The sequence below is a fragment of the Sorghum bicolor genome, chromosome 7 (genome assembly GCF_000003195.3).
Source record: "Sorghum bicolor cultivar BTx623 chromosome 7, Sorghum_bicolor_NCBIv3, whole genome shotgun sequence".
Classification (NCBI taxonomy): Eukaryota; Viridiplantae; Streptophyta; class Magnoliopsida; order Poales; family Poaceae; genus Sorghum; species Sorghum bicolor.
Window position 1 is genome coordinate 8,937,371 of NC_012876.2, and position 21,295 is coordinate 8,958,665.

General features: G+C 42.8%; 3 protein-coding genes across 4 annotated transcripts; all 3 read right to left on the minus strand.

Annotated features, from left to right (window-relative positions):
* On the minus strand, nt 457–6,730 carry LOC8072154. Its single transcript, XM_021465561.1, has 6 exons — nt 6,326–6,730; nt 4,620–5,442; nt 4,458–4,530; nt 1,948–2,069; nt 1,443–1,662; nt 457–1,258 (listed from the first exon to the last, which is right to left on the minus strand). The coding sequence occupies exons 2-6, from the start codon at nt 5,384–5,386 to the stop codon at nt 866–868; spliced, it is 1,575 nt and encodes a 524-aa protein (XP_021321236.1). The 5' UTR covers nt 5,387–5,442; nt 6,326–6,730; the 3' UTR covers nt 457–865.
* On the minus strand, nt 7,985–11,867 carry LOC8086053. Of its 2 annotated transcripts, XM_021464246.1 has the most exons (5): nt 11,413–11,867; nt 10,727–11,018; nt 8,778–10,460; nt 8,353–8,575; nt 7,985–8,256 (listed from the first exon to the last, which is right to left on the minus strand). In XM_021464246.1, exons 1-3 carry the CDS (start codon nt 11,788–11,790, stop codon nt 8,803–8,805), a joined length of 2,328 nt encoding a protein of 775 aa, XP_021319921.1. In that variant the 5' UTR covers nt 11,791–11,867; the 3' UTR covers nt 7,985–8,256; nt 8,353–8,575; nt 8,778–8,802. The 2 variants fall into 2 exon arrangements, with proteins under 2 accessions (XP_021319921.1, XP_021319920.1); XM_021464245.1 differs by having other exon boundaries at nt 7,996–8,256; nt 8,353–10,460; nt 11,413–11,866.
* LOC8086054 (BTB/POZ and MATH domain-containing protein 2) lies at nt 16,431–16,949 on the minus strand. The gene is made up of 2 exons (XM_002445180.2): nt 16,837–16,949; nt 16,431–16,754 (listed from the first exon to the last, which is right to left on the minus strand). Exons 1-2 carry the CDS (start codon nt 16,902–16,904, stop codon nt 16,490–16,492), a joined length of 333 nt encoding a protein of 110 aa, XP_002445225.2. The 5' UTR covers nt 16,905–16,949; the 3' UTR covers nt 16,431–16,489.

Consider the following 21,295-nt stretch of genomic DNA (forward strand, 5'->3'; position numbering starts at 1 on the left):
TCCGTTGTTCGGTCGGCGATTGCCTTGTCACGCTACTTGGGATTACTAGTTTACATAGTAGCAACAACGAGAACGAGAGAAATTTGACAGACAACGACTTTCTCTCAGCGATAGTTCAACTGACCAACAAACGATATAACTCCCCTCAAAGAGCAAAAGACTAACTGAACTACAAGAGATACGACTTAATGTGCGCTTGACGAGATCAGGTTTATCATCTCTTCCGCCATGGGTTCCAATTTCGCTTTAGGGAGCCACGACTTGATCAACATTAGAGTCTTGTAAATGATCACCATTGGGGACGCAAGCACCTTCTTGTTAAACAAGCCACTTCATTCCTTAATTGTCCACAACGCGCCTGCACGAACAAAGAGTGTTAGCTTGCGTTTGATTTGTCGACTTTTCTCAACGAACTCTACCAAAAAGTCAGCACAGTTAGACGGCGAGGACACCATGTAAGCTACCAAATGAACATTCTATTCTATTCCATTTATCCACATGGTTCACGGTACGCATTCTTGCATCGCTGTGTCAAAACTCAACTGATGAGCACTCCCTCCTCCCTCCCACTAGATCCATTATTCACCGCAGAAAAATACAGAGAAGAAACACCAGCAACTGAATTGAAAAGGGCAGTTTCAGCAGCACCCTAGTGGCATCAGATGCATATCGATTCATATATGTACATCGACAACAGCTACTCTGCTTTTTGCCATTCTATGATACCCACTGATGTCCTGGAACAAGACAGTACTTTTTCTATCAACCAGCAAGCTAACTATCGTTTCCAAATTCGTCCAAGAAAATGCAACTGCCTCCAGATACTGGAACAAAGCATCTGACCTTCTAATCGTCTTCGTCGTTTCTACTCCCTCATCGTGTCGTCAGTACCACGCATGTCGCACACCACAACCTCTGTGCTTGTCGACGACAATGGCTTCCTGGGGAGACAAGGCTTGCCTGGCTTCAGGTGGTTGTGTTCGCCACTGTACACAATTTCAGCGATCCGGCCATCTATTGTCGTCTCCACCTTCCTCTTCACAGGGCAGCTAGGGTGAGTGCACTTGTAGTAGCTCCGTGGGAACTCGCTGCCTTTCACTTTCTTTTGCCCATATTTCCTCCAGTTGTACCCATCGAGTGACAGACGGCTGCGCACACCATTCCGCCTGGCAGCTTGGCATGCTGTTACATGGTCACAACACGTCAAATGCTCTGCATTGGCTTCCACCTCCTCAGATATGGCATCTGACCCAGCATCCTGCAAGTTAAGTTTAGCACAGTTGAAACAAGATTTCATGATGATACCCTGGATAGTTCAATAATCGAATAGACGATAGACAAATACTTGAATTTAGAAGGCTCCACTTCAAACACACACAAAAATCTTGCCATTATTAAAATACATGAAGCGTCTTTCCAAAGTAGAGAACTGTTAGACTTACTATTGTTGCTGCTATCTGTGTTGGAAGATTACCCAGTAGGGATGCAGATCGAGTGGCTTTTGGCCTGATTAGTTCAGTCTCCTCTGGGACGGTGATTGTTGGGGAACCATTGGCATTGAAGTCTTGCAGAACATTCGGAAAGGGCCTGAACCTGGAGAAAGGCCTGGAGGCCACAGGCTTCAAAACAGCAACCTTCTCATGAGGTTGCATCTTCCCTGACCTGAAAACAGGGGACAATTTGTGATTTTGTAATCATAGCAGTAGCTCATTTGCTTGTTTGTAGGGGCAGAGAGAGAAAGAAAAAGAAAACAAATGCACATGGAACTTAAGAGAGTAGTAGACAAATACTTCATATACAAACTGAACTATGTCGTAGTGCAAATTTCAAGCTCCCACAATAAGTCAACCAAATTATAGTAATCCGAGGAAGGCCATTCACATAGGCAACGAACTGAGCAAGTAAAGAGAGTAATGGAAGAACAAGAGGGTTCGCATAGGTGATCACCTGAGTCCTCTAGCTGTATAGACTGGTGGAAGCAATGCAATTGCAAAGGCAGCAAGGTTGTTGAGCAGAGGAGAAAGAGGGAGGTAGTTAGGGCACATGCATGTAAGACTGTTAGGTATGGGCTAGAAGCAGGGGAGTAGATATATTCCAATGGTCAGCATTTAGTGATGTATCAGACTCTGATCCCATCCTCCTCCTGTCCATCCTTGTTTGAGACAAACTCTGACCAACCCAACAAATTTAGGTGACGCAGTGGACAACTAAAACTTGTATGCTAGAGCATATTGACTATATTTGGGGGTTAATAACAAAAACATTTATTAATAAAGTATGCAGAGCTACTTTACTTGCTCGAGGATAGTGAAAATCCAAGCTGAAAAAGAAAATCAAATTTCTTATATGCAGTGAGCTAAAGTTCATAAGCAGACAGGAGCACAGATGCAGTTCATAGCCTCATACCCCAAGCAGTCAGGCACCACAGAGACATTGACAACAGATCCTTGCATTGGTATGTTGAGATTGACAAATCACATGTAAACAAATCTTGGTGTGATGGTAATGATAATGCATTCTAAACATAAATAGCATGCTGTATAAGACAACTGACCAAACTCAAGGACCATAACAATTTTCATCAATTCTGGTTGTTCTAAGAATTGTTGTCTACATTCTCTGAATGTTTTATCCACCTTTCCTTGATACCCAACATAATGCATAAGAGGATCCATAAAGAGAGTTTTCCAGGAGAACAAAAACTACGTACATTGCTCCAAAAGCTTTCCCCTTTTTTTATATATGATTGGAACCATAAAAAAAGATGATTCTTGATTCTGCAATATGATAATCATCAAGCAAGATATAAACGTCATATTTCAGGTAAACCTTCAAGGACATCTAAAAGCATTAAGCACTCCTGCTTCCCTTAAGCTTCACTTTTGTTAGAAAAATCCATCAGTTGTTGTTTTTTTCCCAAGACCTAGCTACAGACACAGGCGCTCAGAAATCATTGGGCCAATTTACAAATGAATCAGGGAAACATTAGTAAATGTTGATTTCTGCAATGCACAAATAAAATGTCAGGAACAGTCACCACTTACTAGGTTACACTGAAGGGTAAACTTTCTTCATGTGACTAGTTGCGCCCACTTCAAGTATTTTCATGCAAGTACTGTTAATAATCTGGCTGCAAGCAACAGAAACTACAGAATGCAAAACCATTCCATGCTATGTGCAGCTTGCAAAACATGGCTAAACTTAGTACTAAAGATCATCTCATGCTAGCACAGCAACCTTAAGATTTAACATATCTATGGTGGGACTTTAAATAACATAAATGCTGACAACAAAATACATTCTGAAATGCATCATTGAAGACAAGTGAAGAAGCATTCAAATCTAAAAGCTCACGCTTGTTATCAATCAGGAGAAAGGGAATTTGTATCTTTCATATCATATTTAGTCCTAAATTGCTTGCTAACAAATATGTGCAACCTTTATCCTTATATTTGAGAACAGCAATATAAAGGTTCTAGATACGTATATGAGAGAAACAAAGGTGCATATGCAGAGCAGCATTGGAGAAAGCTTTTATTCCTTTTGTTTTGATGGGGGCATCAGAGACAGGGCTTAGCTTGAGTAACAGACAGATTCGGAACAACTGATTAGCCAGCACATTTAAAGGGCAAACCTGAAGGTGCATGCAGTTGCTTAACTCGGTTATTGCAGCTACCTCATAGCAGGATTCCCACAATCGTCATTCTGTACCACCCAGTCCTCCTCTTCAATGGATTCAAAGACACTCGCTCATAGCTGGGACTAGTATGCAAGCAGAAACATCGTGACGAAGCTAGTCAAAATATGTGGATTTGATGGACACAAAGCGAGGGATATTACATATCTGCCTCCTGCATTGTAAGCCTGTTTCAGAGAGCACGGGTTTGGATTATCTACCATTTTCTTTAAAAAAACAAAGGCAGGAGCTCTGCCGCTCAATTAAGATGAAAGAAATTTATGTACAAGTGGATTATCTACCATCATGCAGCACTTTGCAGTTCAAATGTGACTATTACATCAAAAAGATAAAAACCTGCAGTTTAAAATATTACAACACATTTGATAATAAACCATGTCAACCGTGGTACTAGAGCTGCGGGGATAAGAAAAATAACAGAAAAAGTTTAAACTACAATTGAACATAATGGATCTCATGTAAAACAGGTTGAAGATTACCTAGTTCAACACCATCTGTTTCCTGGATGATATACTAGAAAGTAGAAACTTGCATGCTTTGCAACATAATATCATATTGAGTGAAACGTTTGAGTAAGAGGGACATGTGAAAGCACATGTAATGTTGCTCTCGAATTCTAAAATTCCAGTGAAGAAGTTTCAAAAAATCACACATTAACTGCTCAACCAACCAATTTTCTCTCTTATCAAACTCTCAAGTGTCATTCAAATTCCAAACACACAAAGAAATATATGTATATGCACTGGCCTAGTAACCAAACTCCAAATGCATAGAACTTCAGCACCAATCCAGCCAAAGCACCTGTAATGTAGTTCTCAAAATCCAGAATACCACTGAATTCCAGTGAGCAAAGACCTTGATTAAGATCAAGAAGAGGCACCAGATTTGAGAAATCACTACCAGCAACATATCTACTGCCTATCATTCTAATGACCCTGGGTCGGCGTCGCCCTTGGATGGGGAATTAGCCTTGGCCTTCTCTTGGATGAGAGTGTTGATTAGCTGCAGCAAGTCTGCCCTCATGGCCTTGACGCTGTGGGCACCCACCTCCCTCCTCACCACCTGGAACCAATCGCCGCCTTCCTGGTGATCCCGGCCATTGTTCCACCAGGCGCACAGAGCCCTGGCGATGGCCATGACATAGACACCGCAGTCATAGCCATTGGTCTGCCTCGGGGTGGGTCCCTCGATGAGCGGAACGGTGCCCCTCTTGGAATCGCTGCCTGACAGCAGCAGGGGGCGGAGTGCGTCGGCGAGGCGAGCAGCGACGGGGAGGTTGGGCGCCCCGGGGAGGCTGTCGTGGTGGACGAAGCGGGGCGTGGAGGGGCTAGTGGCGTTGTCAAGGATGAGGAGGGTCCAGTGGGAACCGCCCTCAGCGACAGAGGCATCGGGGTTGTCGTTGACAGGGAGCAGCACGAGGCGGCGGGAGGCGAGGCGGAGCGGGTCGGCGACGGCGGCGACAGAGGCCGGGTCAGGGAGGTTGGAAAGGAGGTAGGGGATGGAGGGCGGGAGCAGGAGGAGGTCGTCATCTTGGAGGCCGGCGGAGAGGTGTGCGAAGTAGAAGGCGATGATGCGGTCGTTGATGAAGCACGGCCCGTGAAGGACTGCAAGGTCGGAGCGGATGAGCACCACGTCACCGTGGCTCAGCACCCGCTCCTCTCCCTCCTTGGAGTTGGAACCAGAGCCCATAGCCGTCGCCGCCACCGCTGCTTGCTGCTCGTGCTGGAGGCGCGGACTGCAGTAGCCTGTGCATTTGCAAATTAGTTATTATTTTCATCAGCATTATCCATGTGTTACTGAAAACTGACAACCCAGATTTTACATGATTGTACAACTCTGGTGTTACTTACCAATTCCCTCAACAATATTTCAAATGAGGACTACTTTTCATTACCAAAGTTCCACCTCATACATGATTACTCTTTTCTGCATAGATTTGTTTTAACCATAGAATCGTCACCAAAGTTCCCTCAATAATATGTCTATGTTAGTATGTTACCCACATTATCACACGCCTTTTGATTAATAATCGCTCAGATATTATTTGTAGTCATACAATATGTTGGGGTGAAGCTAATCGCAAAAATTTCCATGGGGTGTAGCTTAGTTGGACATTAAGGGATAGCTAAACTTTACTATACCAATATAGTACACTGTGTGTGTCCTGGCAGGCTGGCACCTAGAAACCTAGCGTATGCCGTATACATAGGTACTCATGTCCACAAAGATGACTATTACTCCCTCCGTTCCAAATTATAAGTCATTCCAAGAATCTTAGAGAGTCAAAGCATTTTCAAGTTTGACCAAAAATATAGAGAGAAATATAAATATTTATGTCATAAAATAGGTAGACTATGAAAATATAACTAACAAAGAATCTAATGATACTTGGTTGGTACTAAAAATATTATTATTTTGCTATATAAATTTGGTCAAACTTGAAAAACTTTGACTCTCCAAGATTCTTGGAATGACTTATAATTTGAGACGGAGGGAGTACTTTGGAAATCAGCAGAAAATGGTGATCTAATAGATGGAAACATATATTCGGGTACTAGTAGAGACTATACTACTGCTACAGTTGGAATTGGAAATTTAAGTATTCGAGAAATTTGTCGAGAGAAAGACCTCGAATTGGAGCTGGATCAGCCTAGCAGACCGAATCTCCTGGATCCTAGCACTGAGAACCGAGTGCCGGAACCGGAGCACCGAGCACGGAGCCACGGAGAGGGAGCCGGGCGGCGCGAGGCAGCCGGGCCCGGGGCAGTTCGTTCCTCACGCCTAAGCCTAGCCACGGCGGTGGCGCCGCCGGCTGCCGGCCTTGCCCTTTGCCTGGTCTGCTGTCAATCCACCCGAGGCCCCCGAGCGCTTGATCTGGCGAGCTCAGCTGCGGACGGATCCGTGGGATGCGGCAGTCCGGACTCTCCGGAGGTCTCGTTGGTGCCGCCTGCCGGTCACGCCCTCATCAGCTCCGGCTCTACCACGAACGAGAACGGCGAACCTACTCCCTCGAGGGCACGTCTCAATTGTTGAGGAATATTTTTTTTATTTTTTTCATCGAGTATATATAAAAATTAATTAAATTTGATGTGTTTATTGGTTTGAAAAGTCATGACTGAAATTACTGTTAGCTGATTTATTATGAGAGAAAAACACGGTTGACTAGTAGAAAAAATACGGCTGATAAGAGAAGCGAACGGACTCCGCTCGATGCAGAAAAACACTCTTAGCTGATTTATTATGATGATAAATTTATTTAGAGATACAATATTAATATTATTTTCTATATATTTAGTTAAATTAAAAAGATTTGATTCCTTAAAAAGCAAGATATGCTCTTCTTTTGGAAAGAAGAAAGTAGTCACACCAAACATTTTTTAGATATGTAATAAAACTAATCTCATGTTATGAGTTCATGAAATATCACGAGCTCCCATCGATGCGTCTCTTTATGTTTGACGTTTTTATTTACCTGCTATTATAAAAATTGATAATTACCCACAAGCTATTAAAAAAGTCTGAATTCTTATACGTGCCACTACTCTAAACTCTTTTGTCCTTTGTACTATTTTTATCAGATGTGGCTCTAACAGTGTCAAACCATGAGCGCGAAAAGTCAAAAATATCATCAAAGCTGAATATGTAATTATTTTTTTGAGCATCTTATAATGACCTTAAATGAAAAAACTCAGAACTACAAAGTTCTAGATCTCGATAATATCTATAAGTTTTGTATAAAAATTATTTTCATTGAATTCCATACAAAAAAGATATGATTTGATATGATTAATATGTCTTAGAAAAAAACATTTTTTATACAAAATCAACTAAAAATATTTTTATATAAATATGTAGATCTCGACGAGATCTACGACTTTTGAGTTTTTTCATTTGAGATTGTTAAGATGCTAAAAAAATTAATTGAATATTTAAACATGAGGGTATTTTCAACTTTTCAAATCAGTTAAACAACGCTAGAGTCAAATCTAACGGAAATAGCGTAGAGAGCAAAAGAGTTTGGAGCAATGGCACCTATAAAAACATCAATTTTTTTAATAGCTTATAGGTAATTATTAATTTTTATAATGACAAACATGTAAAAGCCTCTTTACGTTTCGTGTTGCCTCTTTAATTGTCCGGTCCATCTCATAGACACGAATGAATCTGCTGCTACTCCTACACATGGATGAGATGATATAGGAGAGTTCGGATGGAACACCATCGCATCTGCTGCTGCTGCTCCTGCACCAGCAGTAACACACCCACAAACAATAACTACCATCACTGTTTAGAGCATCTCTGTCAAATCTCTTATATTGCGTCTCTTATAATTTGCTTAGAGAGTATCCTAAAATCAATTTAAGATACAGGAGAAGAGTACTGCTACAGCACATTGCTTATAATTTGAGAGAGAGTTTCATACAGCTGGTGAGTTTCATACTCCTGCACCTTAGACTGAAATGTAAAATTCATACAGCTTGCAAACGTTGAGCAAAGCTGGGCAAGATGGTACTGGAGGAAGATCGAAAAACATTGGCACCCCTCTGCTTGGCGTATTTCTGTAAGAAACAGAGGTTTCAATCTGACTATCTGAGCGACAAGTCGACAACAAGTGCTACATAAGAAATAGTTGGTGAGTTCATATGAATATATACCTGGAGGTCTGACAAGGCAGTACTAATTGGTCGACTGTATGGCTGTTGCGACCTGATCCTTCAACTCCTGGCACACCTGCAGCTTCATCTGCAGGCACGCTGGCTCTCCCCTATCTGCTGCAGCATCTCGTCGAGCCTCTTCTTTACCTCCTGCTGTGGCATGACCTGCATTTTCCCATGCATGCAAACGGGTGGCCTCTTCTTCCATGTCTCATAAGACCATCTTACAGCACACAATGAGATTAAGAGCATCAACCATTGCGTTACATGGTTGCACACTAAAACAAAATAAGTCTTATAGGAATCTTAAAACAAGTCCTCAAGCACACCCACAAGCATAAAGTTCTACGTGTGCAGAATCACAACGACGACGTAATGATACTACGAAATACATGATAAGCTTTTCTCTTCCCCTTCAGCATTACCTGAAGAAAGAAGCAAACAAATGAATCACTCGATGTCCACCTCATCGTCGTCGTCATCATCATCATCATCATCGCCCTCCTCATGATCATTTCCTTCCTCTTCGGTTTCATCTTCAGTTTCCATTCCAGTTTCCTCATCACCGCCAAACTCTTCGCCCTGCTCAGTCCAAAGTCTTGTGTCATGTCCTGCAGGGGCAGGGACAGAGGCAGCGGCGCCAGTCCCATAAGCTGCAAAGGGGTCCTCAAACACCTCTGGATCACTCTCCTCTGCCTCCGAACCATCCGGAGAGAAAGGAGGCTCAATGTTGAAATGGCGCCGAATTGCTTTGAGCTGCTGATTGGTCTTCTTCAGTCTTGCATTGTACTTGTTCAATTTCATTGAGTTGCTTTTACAAATGCAGAAGATGGTCTTGAGAAAAGGGTGAACAGATGAAGAGAATGGCTTATGTGTAGGTGATGACGAGCGTGGTGCTCTTCTTGGTGCAGCCACAGGATTATGTCCCTTTTGAGGACGAATTCTTAATGGTTCATGCTTCACTTCCTTCACAAAGTTCTTCTTTGTGACCTTCTCGATCATATACATTAGGTAAGGAGCATAACCACAACTTCTTGACGGATTCAGAGATGTGAAGCGAATCTCTTCCCAAATGAAGTCAAACACATTGAATGGTCTTGCACTTGAGTCCATCCTAGCAAGCAAGTTCCTTGTAGTTGACATGATACTAGCAGCATCCCCCTCCTTAGGAGCTAGTGTCTTCCTAAACAAGCGGTTAAGACAAAAATAAGAGGGCAAAAGACCTTTAATGCTCCCAAGAGTAACATCTTCATGAGGGTTATACATGAACTCTAATTGACTGTTTGTAAGCGCACGTTCCACATGAATTCTTTCTTTATTAGCATCATCTTGACCAAATCCAAGCAACCTAGAGAAGGCCATGTATTTGATTTTGTACCACTCTCCCTCAGTCATCCAGTGCATAGTCTTGGCTTTGTTCTTGTCAAAGTAGACGGTGGCATAGAATTGGGCTATTACCTCATTGCACCAATCATACTTGAAGCCCATGATTCTCTTCACTCCTTTGCTCTCACATGCAGCTACCACTTCTTTAAAGATAGGGTCGTCCTTCTCTTCCATGTACTTCCAATCAACCCACTGCATTTTTGAGATTGGATCCTTCCTTGGATAAATGACCGTCTCGTAGAAATCTTGTTGGAAGTGATTATAAAACCTATAATCCGATGGGATACGCTCATAAACAAAAGGATTTGACTCCCTCTCCTTCTTTACTTGCTTGGCCTGGCTTTTGTAATTAACAGTACGCCTACCATAATCACTAGGAGCAGGGCTATGCAACCTCAAAGGGCCAACTGTTGGCTGTCCTTGTGGCTGCTGTTCTTCTTCATCCTCAGCACAGGAGCTAGAAGCAACTCCCTTGCCCTTGCCCGTGCCTCTCCATGGTGGCAAAGTATCACCTCTTGGCACAGGGATGGTTCGAGCTGCAACCGAGGGCTTATTATTGGTCCTCATTGGAACCTTGGATGCCTTCCTCTTTGACACAACCTTGCAGATACGTTCGCGTGGGGCTTCACCATGTCGTTCATCCCCATCATCCCTTGCTTTGACCCTTCTCTCATACACACGAACATTCTCCTTCTCACTGCATCGAGCTGCCTCGACAGACCCTGTGATATATAGATAGCATGTTTGAGATTTGAAATTGGATTCAAAATTATGACTTAAGAACTGTTATTGCATAGGTCGAAAGTTCTCAGTGAAATCTTCTAGCTTATGCAGTGCAACCCTAAAATCATAAATTCAAGAGATTCATCGAACGGAATTGAAAGCTTTTCTAGATTATGTATCTATAGCATCTTAGCAAATGTAGCACCAAAGGGATTTGACTCCAGAGCTGTACACAGAAAGATCAGGAAATTAACATTGTGAGTACCTTTTGAAAGGGATCCATGAAAGCGACGTCGCTTCAAAGGAGGGTCAGAGTCCTCAACCACGAGGGATGAAGTTTCAAGTGGCTCAACATGCGAGTCCACATGAACATGACTATAGGAGTCGCCTTGAGCAGCCCCATCATGTACTCCTTTATCTGCTCTTAATGAACTGCACGCCTCGCCTCTATAGGCTGAATGGTTAGGGCGCCATCCTTGTGACTGCTCGAGGTGGATGGGTGCCTTATACCTTTCTGGATGCACCTGTCCTCCATGACTTTGGGGGTCTCCCAGGACCTGATTCCATCGAACATTGACATTAGGGAAATGCGTGAATAGATAAATTTAAGAAGTGAAATATGTATCTAGATCGATAATTATGGACAAAAACATAAGCTTGATTAGTGTAAAATGCTAATTTCGACAACAAAGCATTCAGTAGAACTTGCCTAGTTACCTCTCTTGATCTATCTCATGCTCAGATGTCAAACTTTCAGCTAACTCAAAACCAAACTACCGAAGATTCCCCTATTAATGCCATTTTGGTATTGAGATGGCCTCTCAAGAGCATTTCTGATTTGTAGTTCTCCATTTATCTCCCAGCTAACTGAAAGCAAGCTCAGTTGAGCTCTCTGTCCAAATGTAAATTAATACCTTCTAAGCTAATGCTCCAGCAATAGTCCTGAAATACCTGAGGCTCTGGATGCAGCGGCTGCGCCATTGCGACACCAGTCGGTGGGGCGCTGCCCTGGGGGCGCCGGCCAGCGACGCCGCAGATTGGGCAGGCGAAGCCTCCGAGCCCCGGCGGCGCGGTGAGTAGGGCACCGCTGCAGCCGCACGGCACGCGGTCTTGCGCCTCCGCAGCCGCGCGCCCGGCCGCCGCCGGCAGAGGGATGGCGCGGCGCGGGCGCGGCGGCGGCGGCGGCGGCGGCGGCATGAGCTCCGGAGGGAGGCGCTGCGCGGCGCCGCAGCCCGGGCAGGCGAAGTCCGTGGTCCCGTTTTCCACTTCCAGCGTCTCGCCGCAGCCCGCGCAGCGCACCTCCACAGCCAGCGGCGCCGGCGTCGCCATTGGCGGGGAAAAGGGCAAAGGCAAGGTACAGGTTTCTCTCGTGTTTTTGGGAACGCTGAGCTACGGTCGAATTGCAACTTCACATTTTACTCCATTTTTGTCTCTGTTATTGTTCCCACACCAACACACCTAAGGCCTTGTTTGGATGTAGTCGTATTCGCATCGATCCACATGTGTTGGGGTAAGTTGGAATGGAACTTGAACTAAATTCCACCCCAATCCACTCCAACACATGTGGATTGAGATGAATCCGACAACATCCAAACAAGGCCTAATGTTGTTTAAAAAAACAAAAAAACAAACAAATATGCCACAAACCTAGGTACTGCTCCCTCCATCTCTAAAAAGTTTTTAGATTTTGACATTTAGCACTTTTGTTTGTATTTGATAATTATTGTCCAACTATAGACCAACTAGGCTCAAAATATTCGTCTCGTAAATTACAAACAAACTGTGAAATTAGTTTTTGTTTTTATCTATATTTAGTGATTTATGTATATGCTACAAGATTTGATGTGACGGGTACGAGGAATCAAACAATCTTAACAATCCAAGGCATCTCTATAAAGATCACACCTAACAAAAAGAGTTTTGACAATAATCAATGGATGGGTAGAATTTAGCACCACCTGTGAGCACAAACTTACAGTCGATCTACAAATGTTAGATAAAACGGAGAAGAGAAGAATTTATAAGGACATAAGAAAAGAGTTTGACGGGCTCTTAATATATTTGTGCTGGAAGATATGGAAGGAAATAATCCGAAGAACGTTTTAGCACAAAGAGCTATAACCGATTGAAGTGCCTATCTAATCAAAGAAGACATTCAACGGTATTCCATAGAGTTTGAAAATGATCAAGATGGATAACAAGCCTGTGTTTTTAGTCTTGTGTGGATAGATGTTCGGTTGATTTGCGTGTCTTTTGGATTATCATGTTTTGTAGATATTTTCTACATTTTTTAAACTTTCTTCTACAAATATATTTTGGCAAAACTTTTTTTGACCTTTCAAAAAAAAAAGAATGAGAATAAATTATGTGAATAGGACAATAATTCCTAAAATCCAGGAGTTTGTCAGTTTATGGATTAGAGTACAAGGTATGCAGCTGCAGTCTGATGTACATAACACGATTACTTGGAAATAGACACCTAATGGTAATTATTCCACTCGCTTGATGTACATGATATAGTTCTGTGGTTTATACGGGAAATTCCATCATGAACTCATCTGGAAGGCGCGGGCGGAAAATAAGTATAAAATCCACACCTGGACCCTCCTGCACAACAAAATCCTAATGGTGGATAATGTACGAGTGAGAGATTAGCCACACAAGGACCATTTTGCCTTCTGTATCATTTGGAGACAAGCTTACATCTATCCTTGTTATGCCCCTTCGCAAAAGCCTCAGGTGTTGTCTTGAGAAAAGTTTTCAGTGCAATGGCCATAGCAAGACCTTGCCACTTTGACAGAATGGTGGGAGCCGAGGCAAGCAGGCTGCCAAAGCAAGACCGCTGGCGTTTCAATGAAATAGTGATTTACATCATGTGGAATTTATAGAAGGAGAGGAATAGGAGGATGTTCGAAAACATAAGACGGTGGAGCAGGTCACCGCCTTGACCAAAGAGGTCTATGGATTTTTCTGTGTCATCGGTGTCGGGAGAGTAGGCTCCAAAGCCTACGTCTCCTCGCGTCCTTGCATGGGGTAAAGGGCGTATCAGGTTTTTGGGAAGCGCTGTCGCGACTGCTCGCTGGACGTCTTCTTCCCACTACGCCCGGTGTTCGCCGATCTCCATCGACGGTCTTCGTCTTCATCCTCTTCTTCCTTCGCGCCGACAACCTCACTTACAGGATGTCTATCCTCTCTCCGTTGTTTGGTTTCATATCATTTCTATTGCTAGCACTAGATCCCGTGAACTTGATTCAAATCGTAGTGTTAGTTTTGATTCATATTTCTGTAATACATGTCATTAGTCTTTTTCTTATTGTCGGAATTAATCACTGCATCGCTAAGTTGCTTTTATTTCCAACACGAACCTGGATAAACTCCTTGTCTGTGTCTTGCGTCACCATCGAGTTTGTAGCTTGCGCACCTGTCTACCGATAAACTACTACCGTGGGTATACCCCAAGGTAGACTGTCGACTAGCTTTCGTCGACACGTGGCGAGTATGATCTTGTGCACTGTGAAAGTCTCTTCTCGGACACTGAAAATCACATCTGCTTCTTGTTTGTCCAACAACAACCTACTAAAATGCTCTGATAGATCTGAGGGTGGCACTTGAACTTCGAAGCCCCCCTTGGTTTTGCATATCTCAGAATCCTTGATGACTATGAGATCACATTTAATGTCCATACGATCGTTCTGGATGTAGCCATCTGTCGACGAAAGCTGGTCGGCAGTCTACCTAGGGGTATGCCCAAGGTAGTAGATTGCCGATAGACAGGTGCGCAAGCTACGAACTAGATGGTGACGCAAGACACAGACAAGGATTTTGTCTAGGTTCGGCCGCTGTGAGGGCGTAATACCTACGTTCTGCGTCTAATTGTATTGATATGAGATGTAATGTGATCTCTGACTTGAGTTGACCTGTCCTCTAGGGGACCTCTGCCCCTCCTTATATATCGTGAAGGGACAGAGTTACAAGTAAATTATTCTATTTGGTACAATATCTTCTTATAGCCTTATGGTGCACGTCGTGCGCCACACTTCTTCATCTTGTGGGCTGGGCCATCTCCGATGGTGCGGCCCATGTCGACCCATGATGATATAGGGGTTTATACCCCCACAACTAGTCCCCGAGCTCCATGTATTGTGATGCGACATGCCATCTTAAGCTTCTTCGACCAATGAGGCTTGACGTCTCCGACCAGCAGGAAAAGTCGCTCGAATAGTTGCGATAGTAGTTCGGAAGACAGTCGACCACCATTGACACCGAAGAAGCAGGTTGTCCGAATAATGCATGGTGCTCTTGAGAAAAAATTTCTTTCTTGATGAAGTGTGTCCACTTTACTTTTCTAAAAAATATAGTCTTTCAAAAAACAAGCATATTCACCGTAAGGTGAAGTGTGCCCACTTAGTCCCCGAGCCTAAAAGTAGGTGACGTAGGCACGTGGTACCAGGGTCTAAAAGAAAAGTGCATGTAGAAATTCGGATACTGAGATGCATCGCAAGATGCATTGTTACCGATGGTCCCCGAGCTTGCTGGAAGACGAAGTATGAGCCTTATAGCAAGGTCTAAAAAATTAAAATCACCCCTCAGTTGTATATGAGTCTAATTCATATGTAACTGAGAAGAGCAGTCCCCAAGCTGTGATCAGAGAGTGATCGAAGCATGCCCCCAGCACAGTGTAGGGAGTGATTGACGAGTCCCCGAGCACGGTTGAGAATATAAACGTGCTCGGTGGTTGGTACAGTCCCCGAGCACGGCAAAGGGACTGGTGGACAAGTTCCCGAGCGTGGTTGTAAACGTAAACGTGCTCGGTGGTCGGCACAGTCTTCGAGCATAGTGTAGAGACTAGTCGACATGTCCCCGAGCATGGTTCGGAACGTAAACGTGCTCGGTGGTCGGAGCAGTTCTCGAGCACAGCATAGGGAATGGCCGATGAGCCTCCGAGCGTAGCTTGTTGACTGGGTCAAACTCCTAAAAAATAAATATAGAGAATAGGTAGTACATGATGTATAAATAAACTCTAGATAAAAAATCAGCATCAGTGTATGATTTTAGCTTTTATGTTATATTTAAAGTTAATACGAGTAGTTAATTCATCCTAGAGCTTGTACCAGCTCTGGTCTGCCCAACAAGCATGAGGTGCGGAACCTAGGCATGCGTAGGATTGTCAGCCTCGCCAGCCGACCACCCGAAACGTAGAGGGCGGATCTTGTGCACGTGTGGGGAGGAGTCACAGACACCGCCGGCTGTAGAAAACTCGTGTAGGAGAAAAAACTAATCGGCTAACAAAAAGTTGTTTGAATGATAATAATATTAAAAATATTATGTCAAAAATTAATAAAATATTAGAAGTACACTTATCTTTGGACGGAAGTTTGGTCGGTGGTGACAAAATTGTCTAAATTGTCTGGCTCTCGAGCTTTCTGACGTGTTGTCATGACGGGATTGCGACTGTCGTAGCGCCGTTTTTCGCGGCGATCATTATTGCGACATGACAGGTGGTCAGAGCAACGGCCAGACAACTTGGTCAATAGCTCGAGTAGATCGGTGTCATTGATCTGCCTCCCTTTATAGCAGGGAAGCGGCAACGTTTTGTCGACGTGGTCGGAGACGTTGCTGGAGTGGTCGAAGCCGTAGCCAGCATGGTTAGAGCCGCAGCCGACGTCGGTGAAGAAGTGATCGGCGCATATTGGATCTGCACCTCCTCCATGGTCGTGGCGGTGAAGCCGTTGAAGCCGGTGGTCTAGGTGATCTGGCCGACGGTGAACGTGAGACCACTCGCCACGACTGTGGAGTCAAGGATGATGACCATCTGGCTCGCCTGGGAAGCTGTACGCACACCCCTACCTGGCGCGCCACTGTCGACGAAAGCTAGTCGGCAGTCTACTTTGGGGTATACCCATGGTAGTAGTTTACAATTGAAGATCTAGCTTGCTTCCTCTTGCAACAAAATAATTGTGTGCGACAAATATGGTTGCGATGGATTCAGAACACATAATACTCTCTGGCTGACATTTAATCTGGTTCATTAGGATGCCCTCACCTCGGCACCCTCGTCCATGAGTACCAGAGCAACTGAAGCAAACATCCTGGTGCCCTCGGTGGCGCCGTCAGGGTAGAAGCGGATTACCCAAGAGTGTCTGTCGACGGTGAAGATGGCTGACTCGATAAAGTTGCCGATGCCCATGCCTTTATTTAGGCTGTACCCGACAATCTCGAATGTGTGCGTGCCCATCTCCGCCCAAGTGGAGCATCTCGATGCTATCACCTTGGATTGGGTTGCGATATCGTCCCTACAACCAAGATATATAGCAAGAACTTAGTGCAACAAGTTAGTTTAAAAGAAGTGCCTTTCTATAGGTGGTGGAGGCAAACCTTGGAAGGGAGATGTGATCGTCGTCATCGTCACAGGCGGCGGCGACTGCGAAGGGCCGATGATGCATCAAGAAAAGTTGGGAGGGACAAGAGATCTAGTTAGATTGGGGAAAGTTGGGAGGGACAAGAGAGATTAGGTGACAACCACCAAACTTATAGCAGAAGGAAAACATTAAGTAGGTTAGGAGCTGGATCTTCTGTGGCACAAAATACAGTCACTCTGTAACCTTTTTGATTGTAGCATTTGCTTTGTGGCTTCAGTTTTGGACCACTCTTTTCAGATTGGACGAAACAATCACCCATTGTAGCTACTGTCCGATGCTATTTTAGGTATGGTTGGGAAATTGCTACTCCACTATTTATTATATTTATGATTATATAAGGTATGTGTTGATTTAGGATAATATATGAAAATTTTGACTATTTTTTGCCATAAAATATCTATCGGGTTGAGTGGGGGTGGCCTTCAATGTGTTCTTTAGTGGTGGTTCAACTTATATTAGGGGATGGAAACAAATTTGGCATCAGTTTACTAGGTATAGACACAATGTCCAAACTACTATTTAAAATGAATAAATGACCATTGTACCCTTACACAAAATAATTGGTTAGATTTCGCTTTCTCTTATGAGTCCTAAATCAGAGGGAAAGAGGGAGAAAATTGTGAGGAGGGAAAGAGGGAGGAAATTGTGAGGGGCATGACAGGTGGGGCTGGGCCCCACTTCTTGGTGAGCGGTGAAAGAGCAAAAGGAGTAGGTGTCGAGTAGGATAGTAGACACACGTGCGTTGCCAACTATTGTGGTTTTCTTGTGGCTCCATGATGATATAGAACTAGGAAATGCGAGAGATATGAGCATGGTTGTTCATGGAGCGCATAAGGCAAAGGGTGAAGGGGTTAACAAACCTATAAAATAGTAATATTTATGATATCAAATAAGCATAATTAGATTAATCACGTCATATATTTTTTATAATAAAAATCTATTTGAGATATAAATACTGATACTATTTTCTATAAATCCAATAAAAATTAATAATGAGCGATTATATTATAATATTAAGAATAAATTATACAGAGGAGGGAGAAAGGTTCCAAGAAAATCTGAAAGAAAGTAGGACTGAAGGGGCATGTGCAATGTTAGACTTGTGAGCTGTTAAATTATCACATCTGTTGATCTTTAGCACCTGATGAGGAATCCTTTGGGTTTGAAATCTGAAATCCGTGGTGAAGGGTTAAATGTTCCACGGTTCAGTGCTCCTGAAAAATCTGCTAAGGATGTTGACCATCGTTTCATTGTCGGAGCAGAAGGTTGCTTCATGCAACAGAAGATTAGATTATTGCAGCCATTGCTAGTGTCGTAGCTTCTGCCATGAGCACCGAGGAGGATGGATGTTGGACTTGTGTCTGTACATAGAGCGCTAGTCTTTGTGCTGGGGGAGAACATAAACACTCCAACTCTGTACCTTTCCTAGAGTGGTTTGCTCCAGTATCTGGACTGATCACTGATGGCAGCATTAACGTAGCACCTTGGACCTGCAATAATGGCAGGGATGGAGATTTGGCTAAGGCCTTGTTTAGTTCATCCCAAAAACAAAAAACTTTTCAAGCTTCCCCGTAACATCGAATCTTGCGGCACATGTATGAAGCACTAAATATAAGTGAAAACAAAAACTAATTGAACAGTTTGCCTGTAAATCGCGAGATGAATCTTTTAATCCTAATTAGTCCATGATTGGACAATATTTACCACAAACAAACGAAAATGCTACCGTGTCCAAATCCAAAAACTTTTCACAACTAAACAAGGCCTAAATTGTCTGGGAGCAGTTTACTGTTTATGCCCATGGCTGATCGTCCGCTGCAAAAAGAGGATTAGTGGCTACAGAAATATTAGCATTTGTTTCATATATAGTGTACCTTTGCTATGGTCCATTTTTTTGTTGTTGAATCTGAGGTCCAAAGAGCCTTGAAAAGTTGTTGGACCTGTCTGAGGTGATCCTTGAGGGAGGATAAGGCCAGTCTCAATGCATAGTTTCATGGCACAATTACCAAGACTATAAAATAGGTAACCGAGCCACATAAGTTTTATGGGGATGAAACTCCTCTTTCATCCGATAAAACTCCTTCATTTAATGACCCTGTCAAGTCAGCAATTTTACTTATATGACACCCTATTTAATGTGCATGACACTCTCATGAAACATGCATTGAGACTAGCCTAATTGCTATTGGTTCTGGCACACTGTTTTGGTCTTGAGGTAGGAGATGTATTCTAAGAGAAGGGTTTGCAAAGAACAAAAAGCTCAAGCAAAATAAAAATTAAGATTAATTGACTTCTCCTATTGCAAGATGGAGACTTGTTTTAGGATGGAGGAAGTACTCCCTCTGTCAAAAAAAAGAATGCAAAAGTGGTTTAGTTTGGCCAAATTTCTAGTGAATGTTATGCATATTTATGTCTCTAAATTAATTTATTATGAAAATAGATTTTGTAATTGATCAATTGGTATTTATTTGATATCATAAGTATTGACATTTTATCTATAATTGATCAAACTTAGATACTACATTGTGCTAGAAATGTATTTTTTCTTGTATGGAGGAGTATTACACAACATAATTAAGATGATACTTATAAAAAGATTATGCTTAGGTCTTCCACACAACATGAAGAAGACATGATGCCTAGCTCTTCATGATTCCAAAACGGCATTGGCCTATAATATGAAAATACGCCTTCAAATTTTCTTGCATAGTTTGGATTTATCAATATTGTATTAATATTTACAATCAAGGACGGATGGGGTGCCTAATCTACTCTACTCTTCCTCTTATTTCCTCCTCTCTTATGTATCTTCTTATCACCCTCTTATATTCTTCCTCTCCTTGGCCTTACAAAAAAATTATAAAGGATTTATGAGTGTTTTATGGGTTAAGCACCAACAGAAGGGTCTTGAGACCCGCCTACCACAATGTTGAATTTGACCAAAGTGGAGGGATATTAGGGCCTGTTCGGCTGCTTGTTATAGGACACAGACCAACCAAAAATAACCCTATATATGGTGGATTAGGGAAGTGTTGATGTTAATTGTGAGATTAGTATTTTTTTATCACTTTTCATACTTGGTAGTGGAATTTGAGAAGAGCCCTTGTTTCAAATATATATAAGTATCATAGTAGGCAATGTGTGCAATTTGCTTTAATTTCCTAGCAGTAGCAAGCAAGTAATAGAATGATACAAATATTTAGTCACACAAAAGTTGTGATGCCAGATTGCCCTTGTTATATTATGGGTGATGTATATATAAGAAAACCTGTTATGAGTACGATTAAGATTTCAATGCTCATTTTGCTTTTAGAGACAAGAGTTAAAGTGATCCAAAACAATTCACACCAACACAATATCCACAAGTATCCATCTGCTAAAACCCTCTTAAAGATACAGTATACTCAAACTCTATCAGTTGACTTCTACCCGTTTCATTTTAGATGCAATATTTAATTTTTTTAATGTCGGTAAAGGATGTCACACTTCTGTTTAGAGCTTTGGTGGAAGAGCTCACACATTATTGTGTGATTAGTTGGGTGTATCATGCGCAAACAAGCTTGATGGGTGCAACATTTTAGTTGTTTGGTTGACGATCTGAGCCCTGGGTAGGTGCAACGAGTGTGTCTCGGCTTAGCTTTGCAGAAACATGGATGAATTCCATTTCTTGCAATAGGTCCATGCAGTGTGATACACCTGAGGATTGGATGAAGCGGAAAGGCATCTGAGGATAGGAGTGGAAAGACATCTGAGGATGGGTAAGCAGGCAACCAAATAGTTTCTCACAACAACTTAGTGGTTAGAATAAAACATAGGCTAAACAACATCGTCCTGCATACATTTAACCTTGACAACGCTCGCTGGTGGCCTGGTTTGAAGCTATTATAGCCAGGCTGGGTATGTTCCAAAACCAATGACGCCCTTAAGGCTTGTTTGCTTCATGGAATAAGAAACTTGCCAGGCTTAGACAACAATCCCATGCGTTCGATTTTGTACACCTAGGATTGAATTGAGCTACCTGGTGTGTACTCTCTGACCTATGCAAGCAAACATGCCCTTAATCTGCCTCAACGTGTGAGTTCTAGGTACGTAGGATGTAGGCATAGAAAGCCCTATGTGTTTGTAGATTTGCATACCAAGGATGTCGGTAAAGTTATGGAGGGAAGATTGGTGCAAAGATTAAACAGGTAATGATGGTAACGAGATGAATATAACCATCTGATAACGAGATGGACGTAACCATTTGCATATGTACCATGGGAAAAATAAAAAAAGAGCGAGTATATATGATTCATGGAATATTGATAAATAGCCAACCTAACAAAACAAAACTCGATTAGAAAAGTTTAAGTATCTGGCTCCATGCTCATCATAACTATTATCCTAAGCTATATAGTCTCCTCCAACCCACAAAA